We start from the raw sequence: 26,082 nt of genomic DNA, 5'->3' as shown, positions 1-26,082 counted from the left end.
AATTGATTGGTCCATATGCATGTGCATAAGGAAATAGACCAATCCGTTTCTTTATGCATATGGTTATGCACCTATGCAAGTTTGTCTGGATAGACCTTTAGGATCGGCGGTCGTGACGTCACCAAGGCAAAATGGCCGGAGAGAGTAGGTCACTTTGCGTCCGATCACGTCCGATGTTCGTCGACGTACGACGATCCGACATCCAATAAAGAATTTATTATTGGAGACAAAAATTTCCTATTGGATGTCGGATCGTCGTACGTCGAACATCGGACGCGGTGTGAATCCTCCATTACTTCCAGCCAATGAGAAATTGATGCCAGATACCTCCATCTTGAAGCGGTACAGTTTGAATTTGGCTTTACGTCATTAGTGTCGCACAACGCACAAGACAAGTTTCAAATCTATTCTCAGGATTAAGCAAGAATGTATTTGATTTATACATACCGTTTATTAAACAAGAATGTAATAATTGATTTCATACATACCGTGTTTTGCATTGACATTTTCTTTTCCACAAGCTGCTTCCCATTTTAATAACACAGTTTTATTTTTTTTCGGAAACCGAAAAAAATGAATGTTGTTTGACGTCTTTCGAGAATCGTTTTTACACGTTTTTATCGAACGCGTACTCATGACGATATGCCGCAATGTCACTTGGTACAACCCTTAAATGTTTTGAAACTGCCACTTGAAAATGGCTGCGTCTGGCATCTGCGCAGAACCGCCTTTACGCCTTTACCGGCTGGCGGCGGCGGCTGTTTCCGGCGCCCGGCGCTTGCCGCTTGCCGCGCTTGAACGCGACCACGGACGGCACGGACACGGACCGATGCTTCCGCGTGCTTACGCTGAAACGAAGCGCGATGTATTTTGCTAATAACAACTTTTGAATATCGAGGCGAATTGAGGTTGGTGATACGCTCGAGTCGCTTAAAGAGCTTTTAGACGACTATAACTCGTAGGTTGACCCTCGTTATCGCGGCGTTTCGGAAGATCGTCCTTCTCAACATTGCCAGGGGGCGACGTCCGAACGTCTCGGATTCTTGACCCGCCGTGTTTGCCACATATCCGAGACGCGGTACGCGGTGCGAACCGATCATGAAATTTCACTGCAATGTCGAGATCCACGACAGAACGTTGTCCGTCTGCTCGCAGAGACGATCGCAGTCGATCTTGGCGTTCACGAAGAAATCGGAGAGGAACGACGAAGCGTACCTGTATCTGCAAACGCGCCAGAAAAAGCAGGGCACGAGGTATCAGGTAGGCTGCGCCGAAAGCCCTCGTCGCTTTGTTTTTCAACGATATATGCCTAATAATCGTCTTTCTTTTTTTCTTCTAGATCGTCAACAACGTAGAACAGGTGTTTACCAAGTTTATCGCTGACGGCAAAGTTACGATAAGACTAACGCGACCGTGTCACGATCTGATCATTCAGAGTAATTCGATTCGATTAAAGAGCTTCGTTCGTGTACTGAATCTTATGAGAAACGCACAGTTTCAACATCGCGACACGGTTGTAAAGCACATTGCGAAGAGTGTAACTCTTACGCCTGACGTGTTTTTCAATTCGAGTGAATTCTGCCCGGTAAAAACGAAAGTTGTGGTGAATAAAAAATCAGAGTATCCGACTTTGCGAGGTTTCCCAAGAACGACGGAGCAGCTAATTTTAAGAGGCCTGGACAGAAAGTCGTTTGATCGGCAAATTTTGCGTCTGCAAAGTCTGAAATTTCTAGATCTATCGGACAATAAGCTCTCCTATCTGCCGAGGGAGGTAGGCGCCTTACCTAACCTTCAACGGCTCGTACTATCGCGGAATAATCTTGGAAAGTCGCCTGGATCCAAGTGGGCGTGGCTAGAGCAAACTGCCGTTAAGCGCACGTTACGATTCTTAGATATAAGCGATAATTCGGTAAGTCAGATCATCCGGAGTATCCATTTACCAAAGTTAAACTCTAAACGTCTGTGTGAGAAACTTGATCGCAACCGTTATTAATAATTTATCGACAGCTGACCGAGTTGCCGATACAAATCAGAAATCTAAATGCCTTGGCACATCTGAAGGTTAGCCAAAACGAGTTGACGTATCTACCGCATAATATCGGGGCTCTGCGAAATCTGAAAGTTTTGGACGTGGCGAGAAACCGTTTGTCGTATTTACCAGCTACCGTCACGCATCTACGACTACAGTTTTTAGATGTTACGGAAAATCCATTTACCCACGACGCTAAAAATGACGTTCGCGGTAAGGAGAGTACAACGAGCGTAAGAATGCCGAGCCTTGTTGACGTCGCAGCTAAAAGTATCCTGAAATCTAGGTTTTTATTTCTTTTGCACAGTTAAATGCTTGAGATACGTGATACGTGAAACGCGAACCGAGACAATGATTTTTACGTCTTTGTAGGATAACGTACGATGCAAGTACAATACCGTATACATTAGTGGAATATTTAGACGAAGCGAAATGCTGCTACTTGTGCAGAACTGCCTGCTTTGATTGTTATATAAGGAAGCTCGTACGTCTACCTCTGCAGCTTGTCGAGTTAAAAACGTCGGTGGGTACGGCTTTTAAATTTGAATCTTATTTCTGCTCGTTACCTTGCGCTAGTGCGTACCCTGTGTAAGTCAAAATCAAACTTTTTCTTCATCGGTTCTTTCTCAGTTTTAATTCTCTAATAATCAATAACATTTAATAAAAAATTTAAAAAATTAATCAAGTTAATAAAAAAAATTTGTAATAATCCCCCATTTACCTGTACGAGGTACGCGCGCACTCAAACTTATATTTATTACCTACGTTTACTATCGATGAACCGATTGACCAAAATCATTGCTCAAGATCAAATGTAAGAACGATATGATATACGTGTATTCGTAGACTATTTTTATGTACCTTTTTACACGTGTTGTTTTATCTTATCGATTGTGCATAATATAAATTTTGTTCATTTATATCGGTCAGTGACGCGTTTGTTTGTGAAGCTCTGAGTAATAATTTATACGGGGTGTTCCGGGACTTCTCTATAATAAAATGTGTATCTAAATAAAATTAAATTCAAAATTAAATTAATTATTAAAGAGCGCGTAGACCAATATTGTCGGATGTCGTGCGCAATGCTGTGCGTGCGACCGCACTTGCCCATAGGCCTATGAATCATAATAATAGTCTATTCTAAAAAATGGATTAAAGTATTTAAAATTATTTTAAAAAATAAATCATCGTTTGGAGAGTACCTAAATTAGCGATGTGTTTTATTATTTCCAGAATAATAAATTAAAAAGAAATATTTATTGTCTTTGAGTATCTTACACAACATATTTAACTTCATTATTATTAATATATAAAAACGTAATCTTGCCTTTAATTAAATAAATAAATCAAGTATTTTTGCCTTAGAATACATCCTTCGGGCCTTTAGTGTTCTGTAAGCAATACATAAAACGCAATTAAATGATATGCGTTTATGAAAAATCAATATGATTAATATATATCATTTATAATACATAAAATGCAACAAAACAAATGTTTTTTATATATATATATAGAGAGAGAAATTCTTCGGAAATAATATACAACCAATATTTATCGTTATAGGAACAGTAATAATATACAGGTCTTACTAGGCTTTAGAGTTATTTATAAATTTTCGCTATATTTTCAAAAAACACTAGTACGATACAACATTATGGTCGTGTAATATATGTATAATAGAATACCCTACTACTCCGTGTAGTAACGTCTAAATCTAAATGCAGTAATGTTTTTGAAGATTAAAAAATTTTTTTTTAATATCTACATACTTTTATTTTTATTGATATCCATTGATTCCTCTTGGCAAATATATCTCTACGCTAATTCTCCACGCGCGATTCCCATTTGAATCTCATATACATACGCTCTAAAACTTTGAGCTCTTACGAACAGAAGTACGTGGAAGGCTAAATAATTTATTTTAGTACCGACATTATTTTTTGCATATCTAACTCTTACGTCTATATTGTTTGCTGTTATGCGTGTGATAAACGATAATGTTTACGTCATCTATTACGTTAGGTGCTATCTTTTTTCTTTACAAACTCAAAACGAGAATCGTCAGTCTCTCCGAGATAATAATCTCGTGGTGTCATTTTTGTCTTCTTGCCGATACGTGCTACGGTAAAATCTATGTCTTTGAACTTTTTTGTATCTATTCCCATTTGCAAAGGGTGAACAAAAACTTCAGGATCTTCACGAAGAGCAACTGATTCCACTTGGCATTTATCCGCATCCGTTATATACTTGTTGAATGCGGTTCCATGCTGATGACGTAAGGTGAGAAATGTTTTTTCTTATGTTTAGACAACTCTGTCTCTCCGAATACACGTATCAAATGTATAACGTAATGTTATACGCGACATTATAGAATAATGTTGTACGTTGCTTATGCTTACCAAGGTTTCCACGTCGTTTCCGGTATTTTTCTTTGCTGTGTTTTCATTGTAATGAATCAAATCCTGCAATGTAATTTTTTTGGTTCTTACGAGACCCATAATTGCAGCGTTTCTGTACAATCTATCTTTCCGCTTAATATATTTATCGTCCAAGTCTTCAGCCTCATCGGGTTGATTTATATTATCGTGTTCGGAACACGTCTGAGGTCGTTCTTTCTCAGATTTTGTCATCATCTCAAGATTTCTTAACCAGCTTTCTTCCCAATGTTTATTCGAAAGGTCACGACCGCCATTTACCTATCACGTTATATCTCGATTAACTTTTCTTTACACATATTTGAAAGATGTACAATCAATTTAAAGGATGCAAAGTTATTACACATCTTTTCTCGACTACATATTTTTTTTTTACAAGACACAAGTTAATTTTACCTTAAAATCCCAACTGGATGCTATTATTTCCAATTAGAACATAAAATATCTCTTTGTTAATAGCCTAATTACCTTCTTAATAGACAAGAACCGTCCGCTTACCTCTCTAATGGCAGCAGAGACTTCATATTTGTCGAAGGTAGGTTTTACTTTACTAGTTATAATGTCCACGCTGTCATCGCTACCAGTGTCGGAGTCTTCCAATAACTAAAATTAAATGAACAAATACGTATTTATAAATAATATAAATGTGAAATATAAATCAAATATTATTTCTCATATATATATATATATATACATTACACATGCACTGACATTTAGGTTTCGTGGTTTCCTCATTTTTCTTTCATTCATCTTTCTATCTTTCGCAGCCTGACTCAATCCATGCAGTCGATAGAACTTGGCATTGTCGTCTACGGAAGGGAGCAAAGTTGCCTTCTTAATATCGTTACGTAAATCCATATTTGAGAACCTGAAGAGTATTACGTACGTAAGTATGCGAGAACTTTGTTGTAAGACTGAACTCGATGACGAACCATTAGATTTTTTTTTTTTTTTTTTTAATAGAAAAATACTTACACACATGCAAATTTACACATACATATGCAGGGCAGGTTTCGGAAAGTGGCGAAAAACTTGAAAGAATGATAAATCTGACCAACTTTTGTTAAGAAATTCTAGTTCAGCGATGTCTCCTTAAGGCCAGTCAGTTTTTCGACCTTGTCGAATGTTGTTAAATTTCTGTAAGAGATCATGTGTTTGTTTTCTGTTTAATTTTTTCATCGTAGCAAGCAATTGTTACACATTGCACAACTATTAATAATGTTTAACGGAAATCAAGTGCGTAGCACTTTAAGGAAACGTCGCCAAGAACACATATTACTTACAAGTTATTCAACGGGCTCTCAACTCTCAACCCTTTATAAGTTGATCGTCACTTTCCGAGAACGCCGTGCATATATTTCTTTCTAATCCAAAGTTGAAAAAAATCGAAACAGAATGCTATACATTTCTCAATTTATCGGATTTTAAATTTCCATCTCTCTCTCTCTCTCTCACACTTCTTATTCTTATGTTCTCACAAGAAACTCTAATTTTACACAACTAAATAAAGTTTGTAGATAAGAGGTTAATCTGTTAAACTGTACTTAACCAAATTAATACCATTAAATTAATAAACGCCACATAAATGATTGAAATTACAATTTGGATTCAAGATCGCCTATTTTCAACACTATTACTATTTCAAAAGAAATAGAAGAGGCACGCGCGCGTTTGTGTGATTTAATTTTAATATATATCTTTGCCTTTGTTTGATCACACAGAGAACCAAGTTGCGAAAACTTTCGATTTACTTTATCGCGCGCACACCGATCAAAGTGACATTTTTACATTGTCCTTGATTTTGCGTGTCTTTTTCCCACGTTTCCGATACCTCCGAAACCTGACGTCGTCCGTTTATGTCAAAATATTTATCGGATACGCATCAGAATTACCGTGAAATACGGACGTGGCCATTGTTTACACTGTTCATATGGAGTGTCCTGTGTCCTCCCTAACCTCAGCCTCAGCTTTATCCCTCGTAGCTGAACCTTTTACACCTTTTTTCATCTCTCTCTTTCTCTCCAAAGTCTCCAAACTCTCCAATAACGTATCTCTGAGGGTGCCATTACATGGAGCGCGGAAACGCGGAAACGCGGAAGCGCGGAACAGAATAGTAACTAGATTCCGCGTTTCCGCGAGTTGAGTCCCGCACGTTTGAACGGAAAAGCGGAATCCGCTATTATCGTGTATGTATGTATGGCTGCGTTTCGATATTCACTGCCAGTACTTAACGCAGCCTATGTATGTACCCTGGCTTGCATATAAAATATACTTCATAATAACCATCAACATGATGTTTGGATCTATAATATTATACTGCCACTTTTATTAAATAATAAAGTAATCGAAGAGTATGTGTAAAAGCTTTTTTTTCAATGTGATTAAACAGCTCCGAAATTTGATGGAGTATACTGTATCCGCGTTGACAACGGATTTTGACGCGTTCGTTCCGCGAGTTTGTTTCTCCTTATATTACATGGAGCACAATTTGCGCGGAAAAGCGGAACAGTATAGTGACAAATAGACATTTGTATTCATTTCTTAAAATTGTGTTCACTTAATTCATTGCAATTTTTATTAATATGCTTATCTTTTCAGCTTATCTATTGAATACAAGCCTTTTAATCAATAAATACCGTTAAAAATTAATATTTTATAATTCTCCGTTCCGCTTTTCCGCTCAAAATATGCTCCATGTAATATAAGGCATTCAAAACAGACGGAACGGATCGACGGAACTAGTAAATTTTGTCTTCCGCGTTTCCGCGTTTCCGCGTTTCCGCGCTCCATGTAATAGCACCCTCAGGGGGCAGCACACGAATCCAGCGTTGGTGAATCGGTGAATGGTGATTTCAGCTGTCGCGGTTGCCATCCCTGGATTCTCGTATCGCTGACGGAGGGCGGAATCCGCGATTCGATCCGTTCGCGCGATAACCGAGAACCTCCCTCGCCTCGAAGCGGCCGGAGCCGGAGCGGCCCTCGATTCTACTGGATTCTACCAAGATCCAAGATCCTCCGAGAAAGTAGAACGTGACGGCGACCCTCCGCGGGATATTATGCGGCGCGAGCGTCCTACCGAGACCGAAGTCACGTTGTTCGGCACGACGCTGTCGCGATCGGCGATCCCTTTAATCCTCGGCACTCGGCACCGATAGATCGCGGAGCGGACGCGCCGTCGCCGCGTCGTTGAGCAACACCTCGCGCGAAGATCATCGCCGTCGCTTTCGGCTTTCCACAGTTACTCCCGACTCCCGATCGACGTCCACGGGATCGAGTGATTCCGCGCGAGGCGCGAGTCCGTGTCGTAAAAACAATGCTGCCGCCCGCGATGGCGAATCTCGGCGTGTCCAAGCAGCGGTGGGTCCTACTCCTTTTGTTCGTGCTGAGTCAGACGGGTCACGGCCACGACGAGGATGCGCATACCCTCCGGTACACCCACGACAATTTTTCCGCGCAAGTTGGCAAGAGGAATCACTTTGTCATGTTCTACGCGCCATGGTAAGCCAAACGAGTAGTTTTCATTAACGTTGCTTCTCTATATCAGCTACGTGGAACGGTGGATTCTTGATTGAGAATGTTCTGCCCAAGGTGCGGTCATTGCCAGAGACTCGGTCCCACGTGGGAGCAGCTAGCGGAGATCTCGAACGAGGGGGACAACGATGTAAGAATCGCCAAGGTGGACTGCACGATCGAGAGCGTTTTATGCAGCGAGCAGGACGTTACTGGTTACCCCACGTAATATGCCTTTGCTTAATCTCTTGTCTTTCGTTCAAAATGGATTCTTTTTAAAATAATAACTACGTTTACGCATCGCTGCCGATATATCCAATAATATCTTTACGCGTCGTCGTATACAAATATCTGTAAATTATTTTGGGCGTGTGTGTCGTGCGAGCACACGTTGTAATGTCTTGGAAACTTTTGAGCGCAGGCTAAAGTTTTACAAGACTGGAGAAACCAAAGGCGTCAAGTTCCGAGGCACTCGAGATTTACCTACCTTGACTTCTTTTATTGTTGATCAATTAGGTGGTTCTTCTACGGTGCGTATGATTCATATTGACGTTTGTCGCTACTTTGCGTCGACGTGTTAGTGTTCAAGTTTATGTTACGTTCCAGGTTGAAGATGTTGTGCCATCTCCTCCAGAAGCGGTGAATGGATTATTGGAATTAACGGAGGATACGTTCGAGAAACACGTATCTTCCGGGCATCATTTTGTCAAATTTTATGCACCCTGGTGCGGGCACTGCCAAAAATTAGCTCCGACGTGGGACGAATTAGCTAACAGTCTTCGCAACGACGACGTAGTCGGTATTTCTAAGATAGACTGCACGCAGCATCGTAGCATTTGTGGCCAGTTCGACGTTAAAGGATATCCCACATTGTTGTGGATCGAAGATGGAAAGAAGGTACCCGGATTGAATCGTTACATATTTTTTTTTTCCGTCCAAAGAAGGACACGTATTTTGCGTAAAAGAGCTTTGGTCAAATATGGTATAAATTTTTAGATAGATAAGTATACTGGCCAGCGTACTCATGAAGAGCTAAAGGCTTACGTGTCGATGATGTTGGGTAAGAATGCTGACGAGCCGAGCCGAAAGAGCGAAAGTACCGACGGACTCCCGCACGCTATATTAAGCCTGACAGCCGACAGTTTCAAGCAAGGTATCGAGAAAGGTCTTTCATTCGTCAAGTTCTTTGCACCTTGGTGTGGACATTGTAAACGCCTGGCTCCCACGTGGGAGGAGCTGGGCAAGAAGTTCTTTGGCAACGACAACGTGAATATCGTCAAGGTAGATTGTACGCTCGACGTAAGCAAACAATTGTGTAACGAACAGGAGGTGGATGGTTTTCCAACGTTATACTTGTATCGTAACGGACGCAGAGTCTCCGAGTACAATGGCTCGCGTAATCTCGACGATCTGTATGATTTCGTGATGAATCACTTGAAAACGCACGACGAATTATAATTCTGTCCAGCTGTTAAAGCGTCGAACGATAAGGGCTGTGTTCCCATGTTCACTTTCAGTAAACTGAAAGTGTATATGCAAACACAGCTCTAAGTCTCATAATATTCTCAATTGTACTTTTTCCCAAAGTATTATATTCCCAATAGTACTTGGAATATGCGTAAATTAATTTAGAACGCATGACGTATCGATCGTTTCATCGTCAAAGAGAAGCGGGAGTTTTTTCATTTTTATACCATATACATCGCGAAGAAAAAACAATATGCTATATATAGAATTGTAATATACCAGAATGTAATCCCGTGTCAAAGAAAGATGTACTTCCAAAATACAATTTATTTATTGCTCGTCATTTATTTTGCATTTGTGCGTATTTAAATCTTCTCTCTCTCTCTCTATCTCGTTTCCTTCTATATACTTTTAAACAATTATAGCGGGGCTGTAACATTCAGTAAAGAGACAAAGTAAAAGAAAATGATGAAAGTTGTTCCTTGTATATGTCACACAGCAAAAGCGTGAAATCAGTAAATGTATACACTTATGTTTTGTAGTCAATGTATGAATTTACTGAATTTTATGTTTCAAATTTATATCTTTTATAAGCAACATCATTTTCACAGTGATACAGGTTGGGTTGACAAAAATCATTTTGTGCGGGGTACAGGGGTCGCAGTCCCTCACTCCTCCATTTACGGACGTGTGCGGGTACATTTACTGAATTTCACGTTTTTACCGTAACATATGCATAATGCGAGCATTGATTGATTTCGCTAGAAAATTGATCGATTCCATGTTATGATCAAGCACGTTATGATCAATGGCGAATGGCGAACATTCTCTCATTACACGTTAATACACAAGTCCCGCGCTTTCGTTCGATTCTCATTGTTAAAACGATATGTTATTAATCGAATCAAATCAAAATATTTGTCGGAACAAATCGACGTTTAAACTTGTCGGCGAAATGATGCCGACATCAACAGAAGGTGCAAGGTGCAAGGTGCAAACAGTTGTTCGGGCCCGGTCCGCGACCGTCTGAATCTCTGTCCGATCGTTTTGCAATTAAAATTATATTCACTTTCCGTATTCTCTGCGTGGGCCCTAACAAGGTTTACAATAAGACATGCTAAAGTTCTCGCTGTCGATGATGCGGTATTGATAATTCTTGTAGGTGGTGAAGTCTGCGTCGCGCATCTGGAACACGTGATCCATGATCTTCTTGATCACCGGCGCCAAGCTCGGTACATTCGCAGCGGCTGCCATCTCGTCGTAGTAAGCCCATTGTCTGTCCTTGAGCTTGTTGATGTGCCTCAGCTAATGGAGAAGAAAGAAAAAAATTATTGCAACTCGACGTAATCTCTCGCGATGAATTTATACGTTATCGTATCGTGTACGTATATCATCATTTTCTGAAAGTTTTTCTGAATCGTCATTCCGCTAATCTCTATCACCGCCCCTCAAACTGCGATCTTTCTTCTCAGCTGCGAATTCACAGAGATTAATCCATAAATCTCATACCGGAATGCCTTGATCCAGCAGAGATTTCTTCTCGATTTCGAATTCCTCGCGCATCTGTTGCGGCGACGGTAACTTGACGCGGTTCTCGAGGATGGCGAGGATGTACTGCGCCTGAATATGAAAACACGGGAACGGTATCACGAGCGCGGGCAGGCCCATGAACAACAGATTCGTGTAATCTACGTGCACCAGATGTTTGTAAATAGGTTCCACGTGGTCGTCATCTGTACGTATCTCAACTTTAGTTGACATAAAGGGATACGTGAACTTGTAACCTAAACATAAACATTACCCGTAAAAGTCTAGTCTCTCAAAGTTGAAACACTGATATTCTCGAATTTATTTACCGGTGCAGAATATAAAATCGTCCACTTCCGCCGTGGAGCCGTCGCGGAAAGTGACCATGTTCCCCCGGACAGACTCAACACCGGGCCTTTGTTCGACGTTGCTCGACATCTTCGAGTCGAACTGTTCCGGCAGATTATGGCTCAAATATACCTGGAATCGCCGAAGAAAACGAAAGATTAATGAAAAGATCATGTCGAATCGTTGACGTTACACGTATCACTCCGTATCACTTTAACGCGAGACGTCGCAGAAACGTCTCCGTCGGACATGCTTCGGATGCTACGTTATCGGGGCATCATTGGTAGGAAGATGAATGCATGATTTTATATTTGCCAAAGATGTGATACGTCATATAGTACAGAGCGTGGTGCACCAGCGTACTTTAGCGGCATATTGCGAGACTTCCAAGGCGATATCGATGCCGGACCAGGACGCGCCGAGTATGCAAACCCTCTTGCCGGCGTAGGTCTCCGGCACTCTGTACTGGTGGCTGTGAACGCGTCTACCGCGGAAGCTTTCGATACCTGGAATATGCGGAACACGACCGACACTATAATGACCGTTGCACAGCACCACGGCGTCGAAGGTCTTTGTGGTCTCTACTTTGGTCTCCAGTGATTGGTACGTCACCGTCCACAACGTCCGACCGTTCCTCGTAGTTTCTGGCTCTACGCGCTTCACCAGAGTATTCAACTGAAAAGCAGAACGCGACTCAAAATAAAAACGTAAGAAAAAGGAAAAAGTAATAAAAGACCGTATTAATAATCTTAATTTTAATTAATAAAAAATAAATTTAATTCTATTATATCCGTGCGCGATCTTGTTAGAGATAATTAATATAAATGTCAAAAACTCACTTTAATATAGGGATGGAGGTTGAAATGCTTCGCATAGGCCATGAGGTATTCCCTTATAACTCTGTGATGGGTGAAAGATGGGCCTTCCGAATCTTGAAAAGGAAAGTCAGGTATTGCCATTATTTCCTTCGGTATGTTCGTCCTGTAAGAAAAAAACAACGCTCATTCTCTCTCTCTCTCTCTCTCTCTCTCTCTTTCAGATAAGTCCCATATTGAGGTGATCACGCGCGCGATTTTTATTAATTTTTACCCGTCGCGGAGTTCAGAAGATACGACGACCCGTAACCCGAGAATAGCGATAAACAAAGTTGGTAGTTGTTAGCAACTTGGACCGGAATAAAAGCTTTGGTCGACTTTACTCGATAGAAATGGACATATGCTGGGAAGATTATTTTTTCATCTTGCGACAAAGTGGCAAAAAGAGCTTTTTCAGAAATATTCCTCAGCCTTCTTGTTTTTATTTTTTCCTCGCGTCATCCAACACGGGTTGAAATTAAGTCGACTGCCGAAGACTCACGGGGAAAAGTTAACTTGGCAGCGATGTTGCTCCAGAATTTGGAACCACGTTAATATAAGAGCGGTACAGATAGAATATATAACAAGAATTACGTTGTCCGAATTCAAATAGGGAATCAGATCTAATGTTTGCTTCGATCGATTTCGTACAAAAGTGCTGATACATCTTCGTAAGAATCCTTGACTCTTTCACATTGTTGCTCGATGGCTTACGATCCACACACACATTGCGGATTGCCTCATACTCGATTTATCGTCGGCGTAGCGTTGAGTTATTCTCGGTGTCTCCTTTCCGGAACTGGCCGTTCAAGAAATATATCTTCTCATTAATATGTCGCAAAGTGTATCGCGTGTCGAGTAAAGTTTATCGCATTAGAGTTAATGCATTACTCATTAGAGAGGCGTTTCTTGCGTGTGCGGGGACATTGTATTTTTTACCCGCGATCGCGGATGGACGAAAGGATCTTATATTGCCCTGTAGTTTGACACCGGAAAGAAAAAGAACCTGGGCTTTAGTTGTCATCGGATGATTGTATCACGTGAAATATATATAGACTAGCCAAGTCGTAAATACTTAAGTCTGAAGCCTGAAGTACGACGGTGTAGCCAAAGCTATGCATGGGTTGAAAGTTGAAAGCTCCGGTCCATTTCGCGAATTGCAAAAACGCATTTTGTTTACATCTTCGTAATATTCTAGATTTTTACTATATTATTATACACATCTACGTACAAGGCATTATATTTATCTTTTCCGGATAAAGTTCAATTAAGTGCATTTAAAATAAACTAAAAATATATAATAAAAATATGAAAAAAAAATCATTTTTTATTTCATACTTATATGAAATATATTTATTGCATACTGAAATCTCTTTTACTTTGAAAACTTGTTATTGTTCATCTTATTCTAATTTCCAAACAAATCTACAGCCGTAAATAAAATCAAAACAATAACAAGAACTCATATTTATGTACAAATGCTATTTTTTTTTCTCAAGGGTTCTCAAGAGCTCGTACACAAAATTTGCTTGTGAAACATTATAGAAAACTCTGCATATGTTACACGCGTATTATTGCATTTAATCTGTATCGTTTAAGAAATATGAATAATTAACAAAGAATGAGATGCAATAATGTAGTGATACAACTCACGTGGTGAACGAGACGTCGGTCGCAAAGTTGCAAAGCATTACCCCCTTGACTATACGCGTCACTTATGCAATTTTGTTTTTCCGTAATAATTATGCAATGACAATGTTAATACGCTCTCTGATTATCTACATATGTATATCTGACTTTTTATCCTTCCTGACTTAGTCGCGCAATTTTAAACAGGTTCAAAGAGATCCGTCAGTTTATCTCTTATTAATAAGAGAGAAAGACAATTTATTCACGAATATCACTCACTATGTAATTCTATAACGTATTTGCAAACTATCATAATTCATGTCAAAGTGCAAAAACATGCGAGTGCAGATTTATTAAGGTTTTCAATTTAAATGATGGAAATTATTTAATATGAGTTACATCCTTTTAACGTTGAGCAATTTAATTATGATCTGTTTACATCGCGCGTATGAAAAATCTTGTTTGCCAACTCTCTTTTCGTTAGAAGTGTTATTCGCAATGTTTCTTCAGCTTAGATCAACGATCTCACCTAAGATTCTTGTACATGCTGCTGTGTATCAAAAGCCCGTGTTTGTCAAGATCCGTTTCATCGGTATAGACCCATGTACCACCGATCTGATCAGTTTGCTCGAACAACATGAGACTGTAGATATCTAACTTGGCCACCACGTGACGAGCTACCACCAAACCAGACACTCCACCACCCACAATGGCGATTCTCGTTTTACTACTCGGCATGATTTTTCAATAAAAAAAAAAGCCTAAGAAAGTTATATATTAGCACCACTCTGAATTTCAATTTAGAATAAAAGATGATCGGATATAAATACAAATGAATATATATATATGTATGTATATACCTCACGTAGGACGTAGGATACTTCTTTCTTTTTCCTCTTTTAAAAAATTGAGTAACGTGTTAAAATATTTCTCAATCTATCGGCGTACAATTCAGTATTTAATTTCTCCGATACCACCACCACAGCTACAACTCTTTCACTCGTCGACTGTTAAAATCGTAAAGATGATATTCCGCCAACGTAACGTTTGTACGGAAACAAAGAAGACAGCGACAAATAACGCTTATCGTTAGCGCAATAAATGAACCGAAGGCAAACTCGATTTCCCGAACTGGTTCCGCAAAAGGCTGAATTAAGACTGATTGTGAGCAACGAAAATCCACTCTCGTTAGCCGGCCGTTACATACTAACGTTCACATATGTAAAATGTTTTCTTTACCCGGGTTTACGGCCCCTATCCCCTTCTTCTGATGAAATCGCTGTGTGGGCTTACAATCGGCATCCGTAAGAGTGAGAGGGAGGGAGGGAGGGAGGAATGGAGAGAGAGGGAGAAAGAGAGTGTCTCAAATGCGGCGTGTAAGAAATTACGCGTTACGTTTCGTCAGGCCGGTTTGCGACAGGGAAAATTTACAGTGAAACAAATCGGTTTTTTTTCTCCCGATCGTAAGATTACCATAATTATCTTCTGACTGGTCTCTGATGGAAACTGCCGGTTGATCGCGGCGCGGCGTACTTAGGACTGAAGAGAGAACGCGAGCTGGAGAACGGCCGCTCACGATTTCGCTTAAAATAAATTCTTCGAATTAAATCGATCTAATTCATCAACGAATTAAATATTACTCGTGTAATTGATCGACTTGCCCGCTCTTTTCACGATTACTTTTAGTAGAGAAAGTGGAGCGCGTTGTTGCATCACGCAAACGGATATCGTGTACATATATACATATACGTATACATATGTATATATATACAACGTGCGATGACGTTGAGGTTGAACGCCTTGAAAAGTATTACGAATGACGTAAATTTCGTAACGCTGTATCCGAGATTAAATCCGTGACTGTATCCAATTCTAAAATTTATTCAGCGTAACGGCGACACGTCTCATTGGTATAATATGAATTAAAATTAACGAGATGAGAACCGTCGCGCATTTATCAATGCAACACGAGTTCCCGTCTATATTCTTGCGTACTTTAATCTTAATATCACATTCATATTAATGCCGCTATTTTTAAAGAGAGATAACCGTTTCTCCTTAAAATGCATACTTGGCGAATTCTGATACTTGGGATACTCGCGCTTATTTCAATCTCAATAGGACAAGATGTTTCATGTTGCATGTACCGAGATGGTGCTCTTTCTGATCTCAGGGTCGGGGCCAGTCAGTGTAATAGAGCACATTAAAAAAAAGAAGAGAAACATCACACAACAGATGTAAAATATATGACTGTTGTAAAGTTTACGCGGCGATCGAGCGTGACACGCGTGATTTAAAATGTGCGCTGCACAGGTGCGAGTTTAATATATAATATATATGGTGACGTTACTTCTTCTTTTAATAAATACACTTATCGCGCGGGACACAAAATACGATTCCTACGTCAAACGAATCCTCATAAAGGCCATGTTCGTGCAATACAAGATTTCTGCGGCGTTATCGTGGGACGTGATATTAAATGCGGCGATGCGCGTGCCAGGAGGGATGAAATGCGTCTTTCAGTCTTATCACCTGAAACACCTGATGTTTTTCGGCTTTAACTGTACATTTTCTCTGAAATCAAACGAACGTGTATCTGATATATACGTCTGAAAATCTCGGGGCGAGAAATCCCTCGTCTCTCCAGCCAATTCGGTGAGTGCCAATTGCCAATCCACTTGGAGTGCGTAAATGATTTCGTTATAATTTCCCGAGCGTCGGGGATTCTTCATTAAAATTTCTAAAACGCATCAGGCACTTGTACGCATATATCTTTTGCGCGTCTTATGCAAATTTTATTTTCCCCTCAACAAGGCATGGCTTAATCTTTCTGAACTCGTTCTACGCGGTCTCTCAGACCGACGGAACACAAAATCAACGTTTTTTTTTCCGGTTTTCCAAAAATGTAGCTTAAAAATATATTATCAGAAATAAAGATTAATTTTATTGCTTCCTCATAGAGGAAGCTTTGTAATGGTGAAAAATTTTTTTTTCGAGATTTTGATGGAAATAGGTTTAGAATGTTCTAAAATGTCGAAAAATCATATTAGTAAAAAATGTCCGGAAGTATGTATGTATGTGTGTGTGTGTGTGTGTGTGTACGGATTTTTGTACACGCATCTACTTCTACAATTTTTTAGATACCAGTTTGAATTTTTGCACACAAATAGAGTATCATAGAAAGCTTGTCCTCCTCAAATTTTATTGAAATCGGTCTAACGGTATAGATTTTATGCAGATTTTCCTTTTTTTGAAAAATGTGTTTTACGCTGCCGCTTTCTCAATATTTGAGATAGCGATTTATTTTTAATTTTATTATATTTTCCGTTTCGTTTTCTACCCCTATTTCATATATAATTCATTAAAATTTGATTGAACAGATCTCGTATTACACACATTTGAAATTTCGAAGAATTCGTACATACATAGAAGCTTTATAAAACTTGATCTGATCAACCAAATTTTAACCAATTATATATGAAATACGGGTAGAAAAAAGACTGGAAAATATAATAGAATTAAAAATAAATCGCTATCTCAAATATTTATAATATCGGGCTGATTTTTTTTATCGATAAAGTATCATTTAAGGAAGGTTGGTATTGAATTTGGCGAAATCTGCATATTGTTTTAGTTTTTAAGTGGACAAGTATTTTTAGTATTTTTTAGTGAATGTACATAATTATTTACGCAGTCCCCAAAAGAGTTAAGTGTGAAATCAGAACCTTTGCTAACACAGCTTCCTCTATGAGGAAGCCAAAACAAATAAATACCGATAATTATACCTCGAATAAAATAAAAACTTGCACATTTAGGAACTATGAGGAAGCAATGTGCAAGTTTCTACTTGCACAATTAAAAACTACGAGGAAACAATGTGCAAGTTTTTTTACTATTTTTTTCTATTTTTTCGTTAAAAGACATTCTCAACTTTAACAAGAGAAATCAAAGTTTATACCAAAAACAAACTTATAATGTATTATATTTTTATTATATAGAAATCGTTGTCTCGCACCGTGGGTCTATATGTGTCGTAGAACATAGGGTGAGTTCAAGAAGATTAAAATATATACTCCAAATGCAGACCGAAAATTATGTGATAACGATAACGAATTAGCAAGAGAGCGAGAACTCATATTTTAACAAAAATTATTAATACGGTCGTCCAGCATTGATGTTATTTCATCATTTAGACGTACGATTCTACGATCAAGTGTACCAGTCTCTTTCTTAGAGTCAAAATATAATAACTCAATGTATAATGTGATATTTAATTACTCAATCAATAGCAAAATGCAACGAGAATAATGTGCAGAAATAAGCTGCATTAAAAGGGGTTATATGCAGTTGGAATTTTCAAAAATTCGATTTTTGGTTTATATTACATTTTCGTAATGTACATGTATTCAAGTAATGCGTTTATCTCAAAACTGTGTTTTCAAAGTCGGTGACCAAGATTTCTCGGAAACGGCTGAACCGATCGGGCTCAAATTTTTACACGAGCTTTATAAATATATTTTTTAGTACGTGACCGAAGAATTTTACTCGTCGATAATCATTTTCCATTTTATAAACAATAAAAAGCCAAACGTTGTAGCAAAAATCGAAATTTTTTGTTTAAGAAGCCGCCATTTTTGTTAAACGTAATATTTTGCTTCGTCCTTCGATTAAATATACTAGATAATACATTATATTAACGAAATCTTTTTGGTTTTTTGATTTCGGATGATTCAGTCCAGAGATATATAGAGTGGTCACCGCAAAACACCTTTTTTTTAGAGATGCTCCCGGACGTCGGCTATAGCGGCCTTAAAAATCATTATTTTTAAACAAAAAAATTTGAGATTATACTTGAACGTGACTACACGAAGTGTGTAAACGTTTGTGTTTTTAAATTAAAATATGCCTTTCCAGGATAACGTCTTAAAAAATCGCTCTTTTTCGGCCTCATCCCAACTGTATATAACCCTTACGTATAATTTTTCATTGAGATACGTTCGAAACGAGAATAGATTACTGAAATGTCGTAATGCAATCAATATGATAAACCTCTTTTTTTTAATATTAATCTCGCTTTTTTTTTATTCCGAATGCACGATTAGTATATTTCGCGGAAAGATTGAAGAAGAAGCTAAGCAGATATTGGATATTGGAAGGGAGATAGTGGGTTATTTATCGAGTTCTTTGACTGTAAATACACAGTCAAAGTCAGTTCAGTGATGGTTACGCAGAGGAATCTTCCGCTATGAAGAAAATAATTTTCGGCTGTTACGTATAGCTGACGTTTCGTTAGAGCTAACATCTTGTTTGTTTGCTTCCTTCCATTCGTTGCAACGTATTACTGAAAGTTTACGAAATTTATGACGTTTCAGCCGAGTCTTGATACTTTGTATTAATTCTGTAACGCCATCGGGCAATCTTTTTGCACGTAAACAAAGATTTATAAAATTTATCATTCGTGAAAAAATACATGTAGGGTCACATATTAAATTGAAAAAGATATATAAACAAGAGTAATTAATATACCGATTATTGAATAAAAATTTGCGTTTTCATATTTTCGTTGAAAAGGACTTTAGATGGATCATAAAAACCTAGCTTAAATAAGAAAAGTTATACGACAATTTGTGTAAATTAGATTCGTCACATTATCCCGCTGTCAAAAGGGGCGGGGTGAATAACCACGTGGTATTTTCACCTTATTATCTGCGCGATTTGTTTTTCCGACGGTGTCCCCGATGATGAAATTCGTATGAGATCAGAGCAAGCTGAAGATAATTCATTCGTTAAAGCAATTATCAAGCGCAGATGATTATGGTGCACGCGTTCTTCCATATAGCGCGTGCGTCGTTATCACTTTTGTGAAGCAATTAGAGAAGATTATCCTCCCCCGAGCGAGAAGACGATTGAAATTCCAGTTGAAACAAGAAACGGAGACGCGAGGAAATAATGCAGGCTTTATTTATCGATGAAATTGAAAATGGACGATTAATTTTCTACGGTTCAATTATCAAACTCTTTCTACGAGAACACAGATATAACTTTTTCTCCACCGTTACCTCAGTGAGAATTAATAATATTACTCTAATTACGTATATGAATCGCTTTATAGAAAGAGGTATCGAACCTGAAAACGCATATCATTTTCTTTTTCCGCTCAAGAGATTCACCTAGGATAGGATAGCTCCGAAGCCCATTGGACAAAGCTTAATAAAAATTTAAAGGGATGCTCGCGGAATCTGCCGTAATGCTCCTAGATAATTATTTAATTTTACAATAAAAATTTCCGTGATCTTAAAATGTATTTCTTATCTTATTATCATACTTTTAACGTTGAACGATTTATCTGTATTTATTATAATATATGGACAAATATACAAATCTATAGTTAAACATCAGCTGTCAGCAATCGGAAGAGTAAAGAGTTAGCGAATTTGATACGAAATACAGTTACGCTAACGCATCAAGTATTGTGCGGTATACGAGTGATATCTATTACACGAAATTGTGCTCATCATGCAATTGGCATTCATCTATTTGACAACTTACAAAATTGTTTTCAAGGGGGAATCAGACTTTAACTTGACTGCTGGACCTCTTAGATGGTTTTATCAACGGCTAAGCGTAAAGAATTGTGCTCGCGGCGGAAAGATACAATGTTATTCTGGCAACTGATTAAGATAAGGGCGCATCTCAATTACGACCTTAACAAAAGGTTTTAAAACACAATTAAATTGCGTTTGAAATCAAATAGGTAAGTAGACGTTATATGAGAAGGGAAGTAAAGTAACTCCCTATTAACACAAAAAAATAAAATTAATATTGACAATTTAGTAAAAACGTATACGCTCAAGCGCGAGTGACGGAATTTGTGATTCTCACTGCGGCGGGTCACGCATTGACAATGAAAACAGATTTAACTATCTATTATATGCAGTATACGCAGCTCGATGCACAACAACGTAAGTAACCCGTCCCGACACGTACATCAAAATGTATATACTCGATCACGCGCTCCATATTTCCGTCGCGGTATTAATAATCTATGTAAATATTGATTGTGTGGTAGCTGTCATAAATTTTCAGCAATCACGCGAGCTGGTTACATATCTAACGCCGCAATGGAAATGCCACTGTTGCGCGCACGATTCGTGACACAGGTAGAAATTTTGTTTAAGTACATCTACGATGACCTTACAAATGCGTGGTAATAATTAATAATGTTTTGTCAGAGATCTGCAGCCAGATCTCGCGCCAGAAATATGTTACATAAAACTTTGTGTTATACATGTCGTAAGACGAGATTAAATATTATATAATTATATACATATGTGCAAGCGTTTTTTTTTTCAAATATTGATATAATCGATAAACAGTTTTGAATGGCTGATAACACAACGAACGTCTCGAAATAATAAAATCAAAAGTTCGGATCGATTTGCTTAATAACTTACAATTAGCTCGTACTCAAGTAGTAGAGTAATATTAAAAGACGATATAATGACACGACATTTTCATCTATTAGACTGTCACTACGTAGTCGTCACTCTTTATTGTCATTTTGCTACTTGGGCAATAAATGAAATAGATAGAATATATGACTTGTATAGTGACAAAAAAATGTTTATTATTTAATTGAGAATTATTTAAGATCAATAAAAAGTGACATCATCTCGTGACATTGTCCGTATGATCCGTGTGTGTGTGTGTGACAAAACAGACGTTACCTTTTAATTATCCGAAATATATATGTTATCGCGTCGAATACTAGATCAATCAAGTTTTCGATAATCATTGCAAATAGTTTTTCAATTGTTCAAGATACCGGCGCGGAATGTATCGTTAACGTAACAAAATCGTTGTCGCGGAATACCGTCGCGGCGTCGCGGGGACACAATGAGGAGATTTGAAGGCTTTTATGAAACAGAGGCCAGAGGCGTGTCACTTGTGACTTCTGCGAGAGTAGAGGATCGTACACAGATTCCTGCGGTCCACACACTTCGCTCGAAGAACAGTCATGCAGTGTTTGACGCGACACTAACTGATTAACATACGCTCGGATGCACGAAATATATCGGGATATATTGTACGAGAGGCCAGAGGAAGAATCTGTATCCGCCATAGGATGAATTCGTATTATTGATCGAGATACAAATTTATTTAAATATTTGCTAGTAGCTGATCCAACACGTGGAATCCGTATTTCCTTAATATCGTCAAACAATTAGATATCGACTAAGATCGTGTAAAAACATATCAAATGTATATTGACAAGTGATCATCTCCTAAACGTCGAGGATTAGTTAAAGAAATAAAAATAAAAAATGGATAAGAGTAAGTATAAGGAAAGTTTGAATTCTGCATTCAAGTCTCATTCGACTTGAGAGAATTAATGATTGAAATATTTCGTCATTGCGACGAATTAGTAAAGACTTTTTTAGTTTTATTCAGTCATCGCATTTCGTCGCATAGCAATACGTCATCTCACGTATACAGAAAACGTGTATCACGCGTATAACCCGCGCGGCGTCTACCATGTCTACCACACGTTAACATCACGATAGTACCGTTCGATCATAATATAATTATAATATAAAATCTTCCCAGATTGACTTTGCTCGTTCGATCGAGAATTGCTTTAAAAGAAAAAAAATAATATTAATGTTGATAATTAATTATCAATTTTCTTAGACCGGTAACACTGTTCGACAAAAAATGAGAGAACGATTACCTTCGGTCTTGTGCATTTCTTTTTGTTAAACAGTGTAATAAAAAACTATAAGTATATCTGTATCACACTGCATTCGATTCGACCTGCATGAATCGCATGCATTCGATTGGAAAGACAAGCAATCCTCCTCGAGATGTCATACTTGCGTTTTTCAGAAAAGGAGTTGATCACTTGCCGAGATGTCTTATGGCTCTTAGTCCTTTGCGGCTTCGCCATCAATTACATGCTGCGATTAAACTTGAACCTCACCATCGTCGCGATGGTGATACCATATCCGAAACCCGCGGCGGTCGCGCAGTGCACGGAGGAGAACAGTACAACTGTTGACGTTTGGATCAACGAAACGTCTCGGGATGACAATATTTCTTTTCCGCGTACGACGTCATCCTTCATAAATGTTACGGTATCCTGAAAATAATCTCTTTAAAAGCTATTCTCCTTTTCGCATACGACGTTAATTTTCTTTGCTTAATTCTTTCTTCGACATTTTCTTACCTAAGTGGTTTTATTTAGCATGAAGATCGATTCGCCTGGAACGAGTACGAGCAAGGACTGACATTGGGTGCCTACTACTGGTTGCACTGGGTGTCGCAGCTGCCTGGTGGTCTTCTGGCTAGGCGATATGGCACGAAACTCGTGTTCGGCCTGGCAAATCTCTTAACGGCTCTCTTAGGATTCCTCGTACCCTACGTGACGCATTTGTACGTGTTGATAACTCTTCGCGTGCTACAAGGATTCATCGCGGTAAGCTTCTTGCAAAACGTTCTTGCGAAACGTAGGACCTCTTTAGAAGCTCCATCAATTTTTTTCTCAAGTTTGCTCGTCTCAAGTTTACATCTAGAGATATTACTAAAGTTTTCTTTTTTCATCTCCGCTCGCAGGGTGTTATATGGCCATCGATGCACGACATGACGGCCAAGTGGATCCCGCAGACTGAAAGAAGCAGATTCGTCAGCGCTTATCTTGGTAAGGCGCGTTGATCGCTGCACGTGCAAAATCGAGACAACATGGGAGAAGCGATTAAACTGAGCTGAACTTTTCACCTTCGTTAGGACCATCGAATATCATCTGATATAATTTTCAGGTAGTTCCGTGGGAGCCGCGATTACTTACCCCTTGTGTGCAGCCGTTACTGATTCCTTCGGTTGGGGCGCATCCTTCCACGTGACATCTTTGCTAGGCATAATTTGGTGAGTGTCCTTAGAGAACGAAGCTCGCAATTAAGTTCGGATATGCGCGTCGTCCAGTTCCTCGCGGGAATTAATTTATCGCTAATTATCGCAGGTATTGCTTCTGGCACTTCCTCGTGTACGATTCGCCGCAGCAGCACCCGCGAATCTCCAAAGACGAGAAAACGTACATCCTCGACAATATCACCGGATCCGTGGAGAGCGAGGAAAAGGCTCCAATACCCTGGAGATCGATAATTCTGTCGGGGCCGGTATGGGTTACCATCGTCGCACATTGGGGCATAGCTTGGGGTCTCTTCACCCTCATGACCCAGGCGCCGACTTACTTCAATTTTATTCACGGATGGAATATTAATGCCGTAAGTTTCGCGTACCATTTTATCGTACAGATCTGCCTCTGAATGACGTCACGCAGGATTCGTATGTTATTTCGTCCTGTGTTGGTCGTAATCCAAAAAAATTTCACGTACTTTTCCAGACCGGAATACTGGCGGGAGCGCCGCACCTGCTCAGAATGATCTTCTCGTATTTCTTCTCGATGATGAGCGACTGGCTACTCCGCACGAGGCGAATGAGCTTGACGAACGTCAGAAAACTGGCCACCTTCGTTTGCACCGGCGTACAAGGGATCCTCATCGTGGGTCTCGGATTCAGCGGGTGTCATCCGTGGCTCGCGGTTATCTTCATGATGGCCGGTACGGCGGTCAACGGCGCTGTTTCCGCCTCCACTTTGGCGATCTTCGTCGACCTGAGTCCTAATTACGCCAGCGTCCTTCTTGGATTCGCCGGCATGATCATCGTATGGGCCGGATTCATTTCGCCAGCCATCGTTGGCGTACTAACGAATAATAATGTGAATCTAATCTCCTTCTTTATCCAAGATCCTTCTTTCACACGATAACGTTAATTTTACAATGAATTTTTTTTCTCGCACAGCAAACAGTGGGACAATGGCGCTTGGTCTTCCTTATAGCCGCTGCTAATTCGATAGCGAGCGGCATTTTGTACGTGATGTTTGGCACTTCGAAAGAGCAACCGTGGAATCAGTATACCAAATTATTAAATACGAAGGAACGAGAGATGCAGGAGCTGGTCCCGGCGGCTGTGAAACGTGACAATGACGCCGAGAATGCTGGTGACACTGAAAAATCGAATTTTATTAAAGAAAGATAACAAAGTAATTCTTATAATACTTTGGTCACCGTGCGCTTATAGCCACTTCTTGCTAATCGATTCTTTAGGACGAAATATGTCATAGTAGCCTCTAAACGATCTATTGAAGGGCATTTTTAACAAAGAGGATATTAACGATTGATCGTATATTTGATAATACACTCGCATACAACTTATTCTTGGAACATTTCATCACAAGGAAACAAAGGAATGAAGAAATGACATTACAGTGTAAATAAATGCTCAACCATTTGCAATGCGTTGAGATACGTATTATGATTTAAATGCATCTCCGATCGCCATACACGCACGCTCTATAAATCAAATTATAAATCAAATTCACATATATCTAATTTCTTATAATAATAACGCATTACACTCCGTCTACGCAATATGTAAATTGCGGTGCACAAGTTCCAGTAACAGAATCGACGAGCGCCGAATCGATCGTTCTCTATATGGCCGTATGGCCGACATTACGTCCATCTGTCTTACACGAAAGAATTACTGGAATTATCACAGCTCCTTTTCTGCTGTGAAGCAGATTAAATACCGCGCCTTATCCTACTTCCCATGGACACAACACCGTGCAGCTACCATTAGATATTTATCGTTCGGATTTTCGAATCATCGCCTGTAAATGAAAATGCGCAGTGGTCCGAGTTATCGAAATGTTCACTGGTAACTTTTCTGACACCTCTTGCTGAAAACTCTTCAAGCCAAAAGGATCGATAGGCCGTGCTTTCGCAGTCTCTATGCGTACTGAACATCGAGATCAAGCCAGCTTTTGCCCTTTTGCTCTACGCGAGGTTTCTGTCCTCGCTGAGCTGGCCTTAGGACACCTGCGTTATTCTTTGACAGATGTACCGCCCCAGTCAAACTCCCCGCCTGGCAGTGTCCTCGAATCGGATCACGCGGGAGTATTAACGGCGATCGGCCGCGAGGCCTCACGCCACTCTGACACGCTTGGCTCTAGAACACCGTGACCGTTCATTTTCGCAAACCACTGTAAAGACGAAGAAAGTACAACGTGTAGACATTTCGCACGTTGAATAGTATTATCGTTATGCATATTAAGATTTTTGCACCTTATAATTATAATTAAATCATGTAAATTGAATAAAGTATTTTTCTTCGCGTCACTGTAATTAGACATTTCTCAAATATCTGTATTAATACACCTAGGTTC

At 39.3% G+C, this 26,082-nt stretch overlaps 5 protein-coding genes across 23 annotated transcripts; 3 read left to right on the top strand and 2 right to left on the bottom strand.

The window, feature by feature from the left end:
- Positions 1-755: 755 nt before the first annotated feature.
- Lrr47 (Leucine-rich repeat 47) lies at positions 756-3,793 on the top strand. The gene is made up of 5 exons (XM_077425726.1): positions 756-908; positions 963-1,260; positions 1,340-1,909; positions 2,008-2,315; positions 2,402-3,793. Exons 2-5 carry the CDS (start codon positions 1,099-1,101, stop codon positions 2,619-2,621), a joined length of 1,260 nt encoding a protein of 419 aa, XP_077281852.1. The 5' UTR covers positions 756-908; positions 963-1,098; the 3' UTR covers positions 2,622-3,793.
- LOC143908234 (uncharacterized) lies at positions 3,268-7,189 on the bottom strand. 11 transcript variants are annotated; one of them, XR_013260079.1, is made up of 6 exons: positions 6,357-7,188; positions 5,176-5,332; positions 4,963-5,067; positions 4,429-4,725; positions 3,799-4,296; positions 3,268-3,420 (listed from the first exon to the last, which is right to left on the bottom strand). XR_013260079.1 is itself a non-coding variant. In XM_077425730.1 (6 exons), exons 2-6 carry the CDS (start codon positions 5,457-5,459, stop codon positions 4,048-4,050), a joined length of 828 nt encoding a protein of 275 aa, XP_077281856.1. In that variant the 5' UTR covers positions 5,460-5,601; positions 5,748-6,018; the 3' UTR covers positions 3,777-4,047. The 11 variants fall into 11 exon arrangements, 10 of the variants coding, with proteins under 10 accessions (XP_077281863.1, XP_077281856.1, XP_077281859.1 ...); XM_077425730.1 differs by lacking the exons at positions 3,268-3,420; positions 6,357-7,188 and adding exons at positions 5,440-5,601; positions 5,748-6,018 and having other exon boundaries at positions 3,777-4,296; XM_077425737.1 differs by lacking the exon at positions 3,799-4,296 and having other exon boundaries at positions 6,357-7,182.
- Positions 5,232-9,784, top strand: Prtp (thioredoxin domain-containing protein pretaporter). The gene is made up of 6 exons (XM_077425727.1): positions 5,232-5,350; positions 7,321-7,962; positions 8,053-8,199; positions 8,396-8,504; positions 8,581-8,871; positions 8,971-9,784. The coding sequence occupies exons 2-6, from the start codon at positions 7,778-7,780 to the stop codon at positions 9,430-9,432; spliced, it is 1,194 nt and encodes a 397-aa protein (XP_077281853.1). The 5' UTR covers positions 5,232-5,350; positions 7,321-7,777; the 3' UTR covers positions 9,433-9,784.
- On the bottom strand, positions 9,731-22,918 carry LOC143908229 (uncharacterized). 5 transcript variants are annotated; one of them, XM_077425718.1, is made up of 7 exons: positions 14,660-15,048; positions 14,329-14,560; positions 12,156-12,297; positions 11,680-11,991; positions 11,298-11,448; positions 10,951-11,225; positions 9,731-10,746 (listed from the first exon to the last, which is right to left on the bottom strand). In XM_077425718.1, the coding sequence occupies exons 2-7, from the start codon at positions 14,535-14,537 to the stop codon at positions 10,534-10,536; spliced, it is 1,302 nt and encodes a 433-aa protein (XP_077281844.1). In that variant the 5' UTR covers positions 14,538-14,560; positions 14,660-15,048; the 3' UTR covers positions 9,731-10,533. The 5 variants fall into 5 exon arrangements, with proteins under 5 accessions (XP_077281844.1, XP_077281845.1, XP_077281848.1 ...); XM_077425719.1 differs by lacking the exons at positions 14,329-14,560; positions 14,660-15,048 and adding an exon at positions 22,780-22,918; XM_077425722.1 differs by lacking the exons at positions 14,329-14,560; positions 14,660-15,048 and adding an exon at positions 15,273-15,428.
- Napi-t (Na[+]-dependent inorganic phosphate cotransporter) lies at positions 19,127-25,569 on the top strand. Of its 5 annotated transcripts, none has more exons than XM_077425703.1 (9): positions 19,127-19,862; positions 20,364-20,761; positions 22,686-22,933; positions 23,044-23,274; positions 23,412-23,496; positions 23,615-23,720; positions 23,815-24,079; positions 24,199-24,573; positions 24,657-25,569. In XM_077425703.1, exons 2-9 carry the CDS (start codon positions 20,704-20,706, stop codon positions 24,891-24,893), a joined length of 1,605 nt encoding a protein of 534 aa, XP_077281829.1. In that variant the 5' UTR covers positions 19,127-19,862; positions 20,364-20,703; the 3' UTR covers positions 24,894-25,569. The 5 variants fall into 5 exon arrangements, with proteins under 5 accessions (XP_077281829.1, XP_077281830.1, XP_077281828.1 ...); XM_077425704.1 differs by lacking the exon at positions 19,127-19,862 and having other exon boundaries at positions 20,229-20,553; positions 20,654-20,761; XM_077425702.1 differs by lacking the exon at positions 19,127-19,862 and having other exon boundaries at positions 20,229-20,761.
- The last annotated feature ends 513 nt before the right edge of the window (positions 25,570-26,082 follow it).

The sequence above is a fragment of the Temnothorax americanus genome, unplaced genomic scaffold, assembly GCF_048541705.1.
Source record: "Temnothorax americanus isolate GAGA-0224 unplaced genomic scaffold, ASM4854170v1 Scaffold9, whole genome shotgun sequence".
NCBI lineage: Eukaryota > Metazoa > Arthropoda > Insecta > Hymenoptera > Formicidae > Temnothorax > Temnothorax americanus.
Note: the sequence above shows the minus strand (reverse complement) of the source record. Positions and strands in the feature narration are given on the sequence as shown.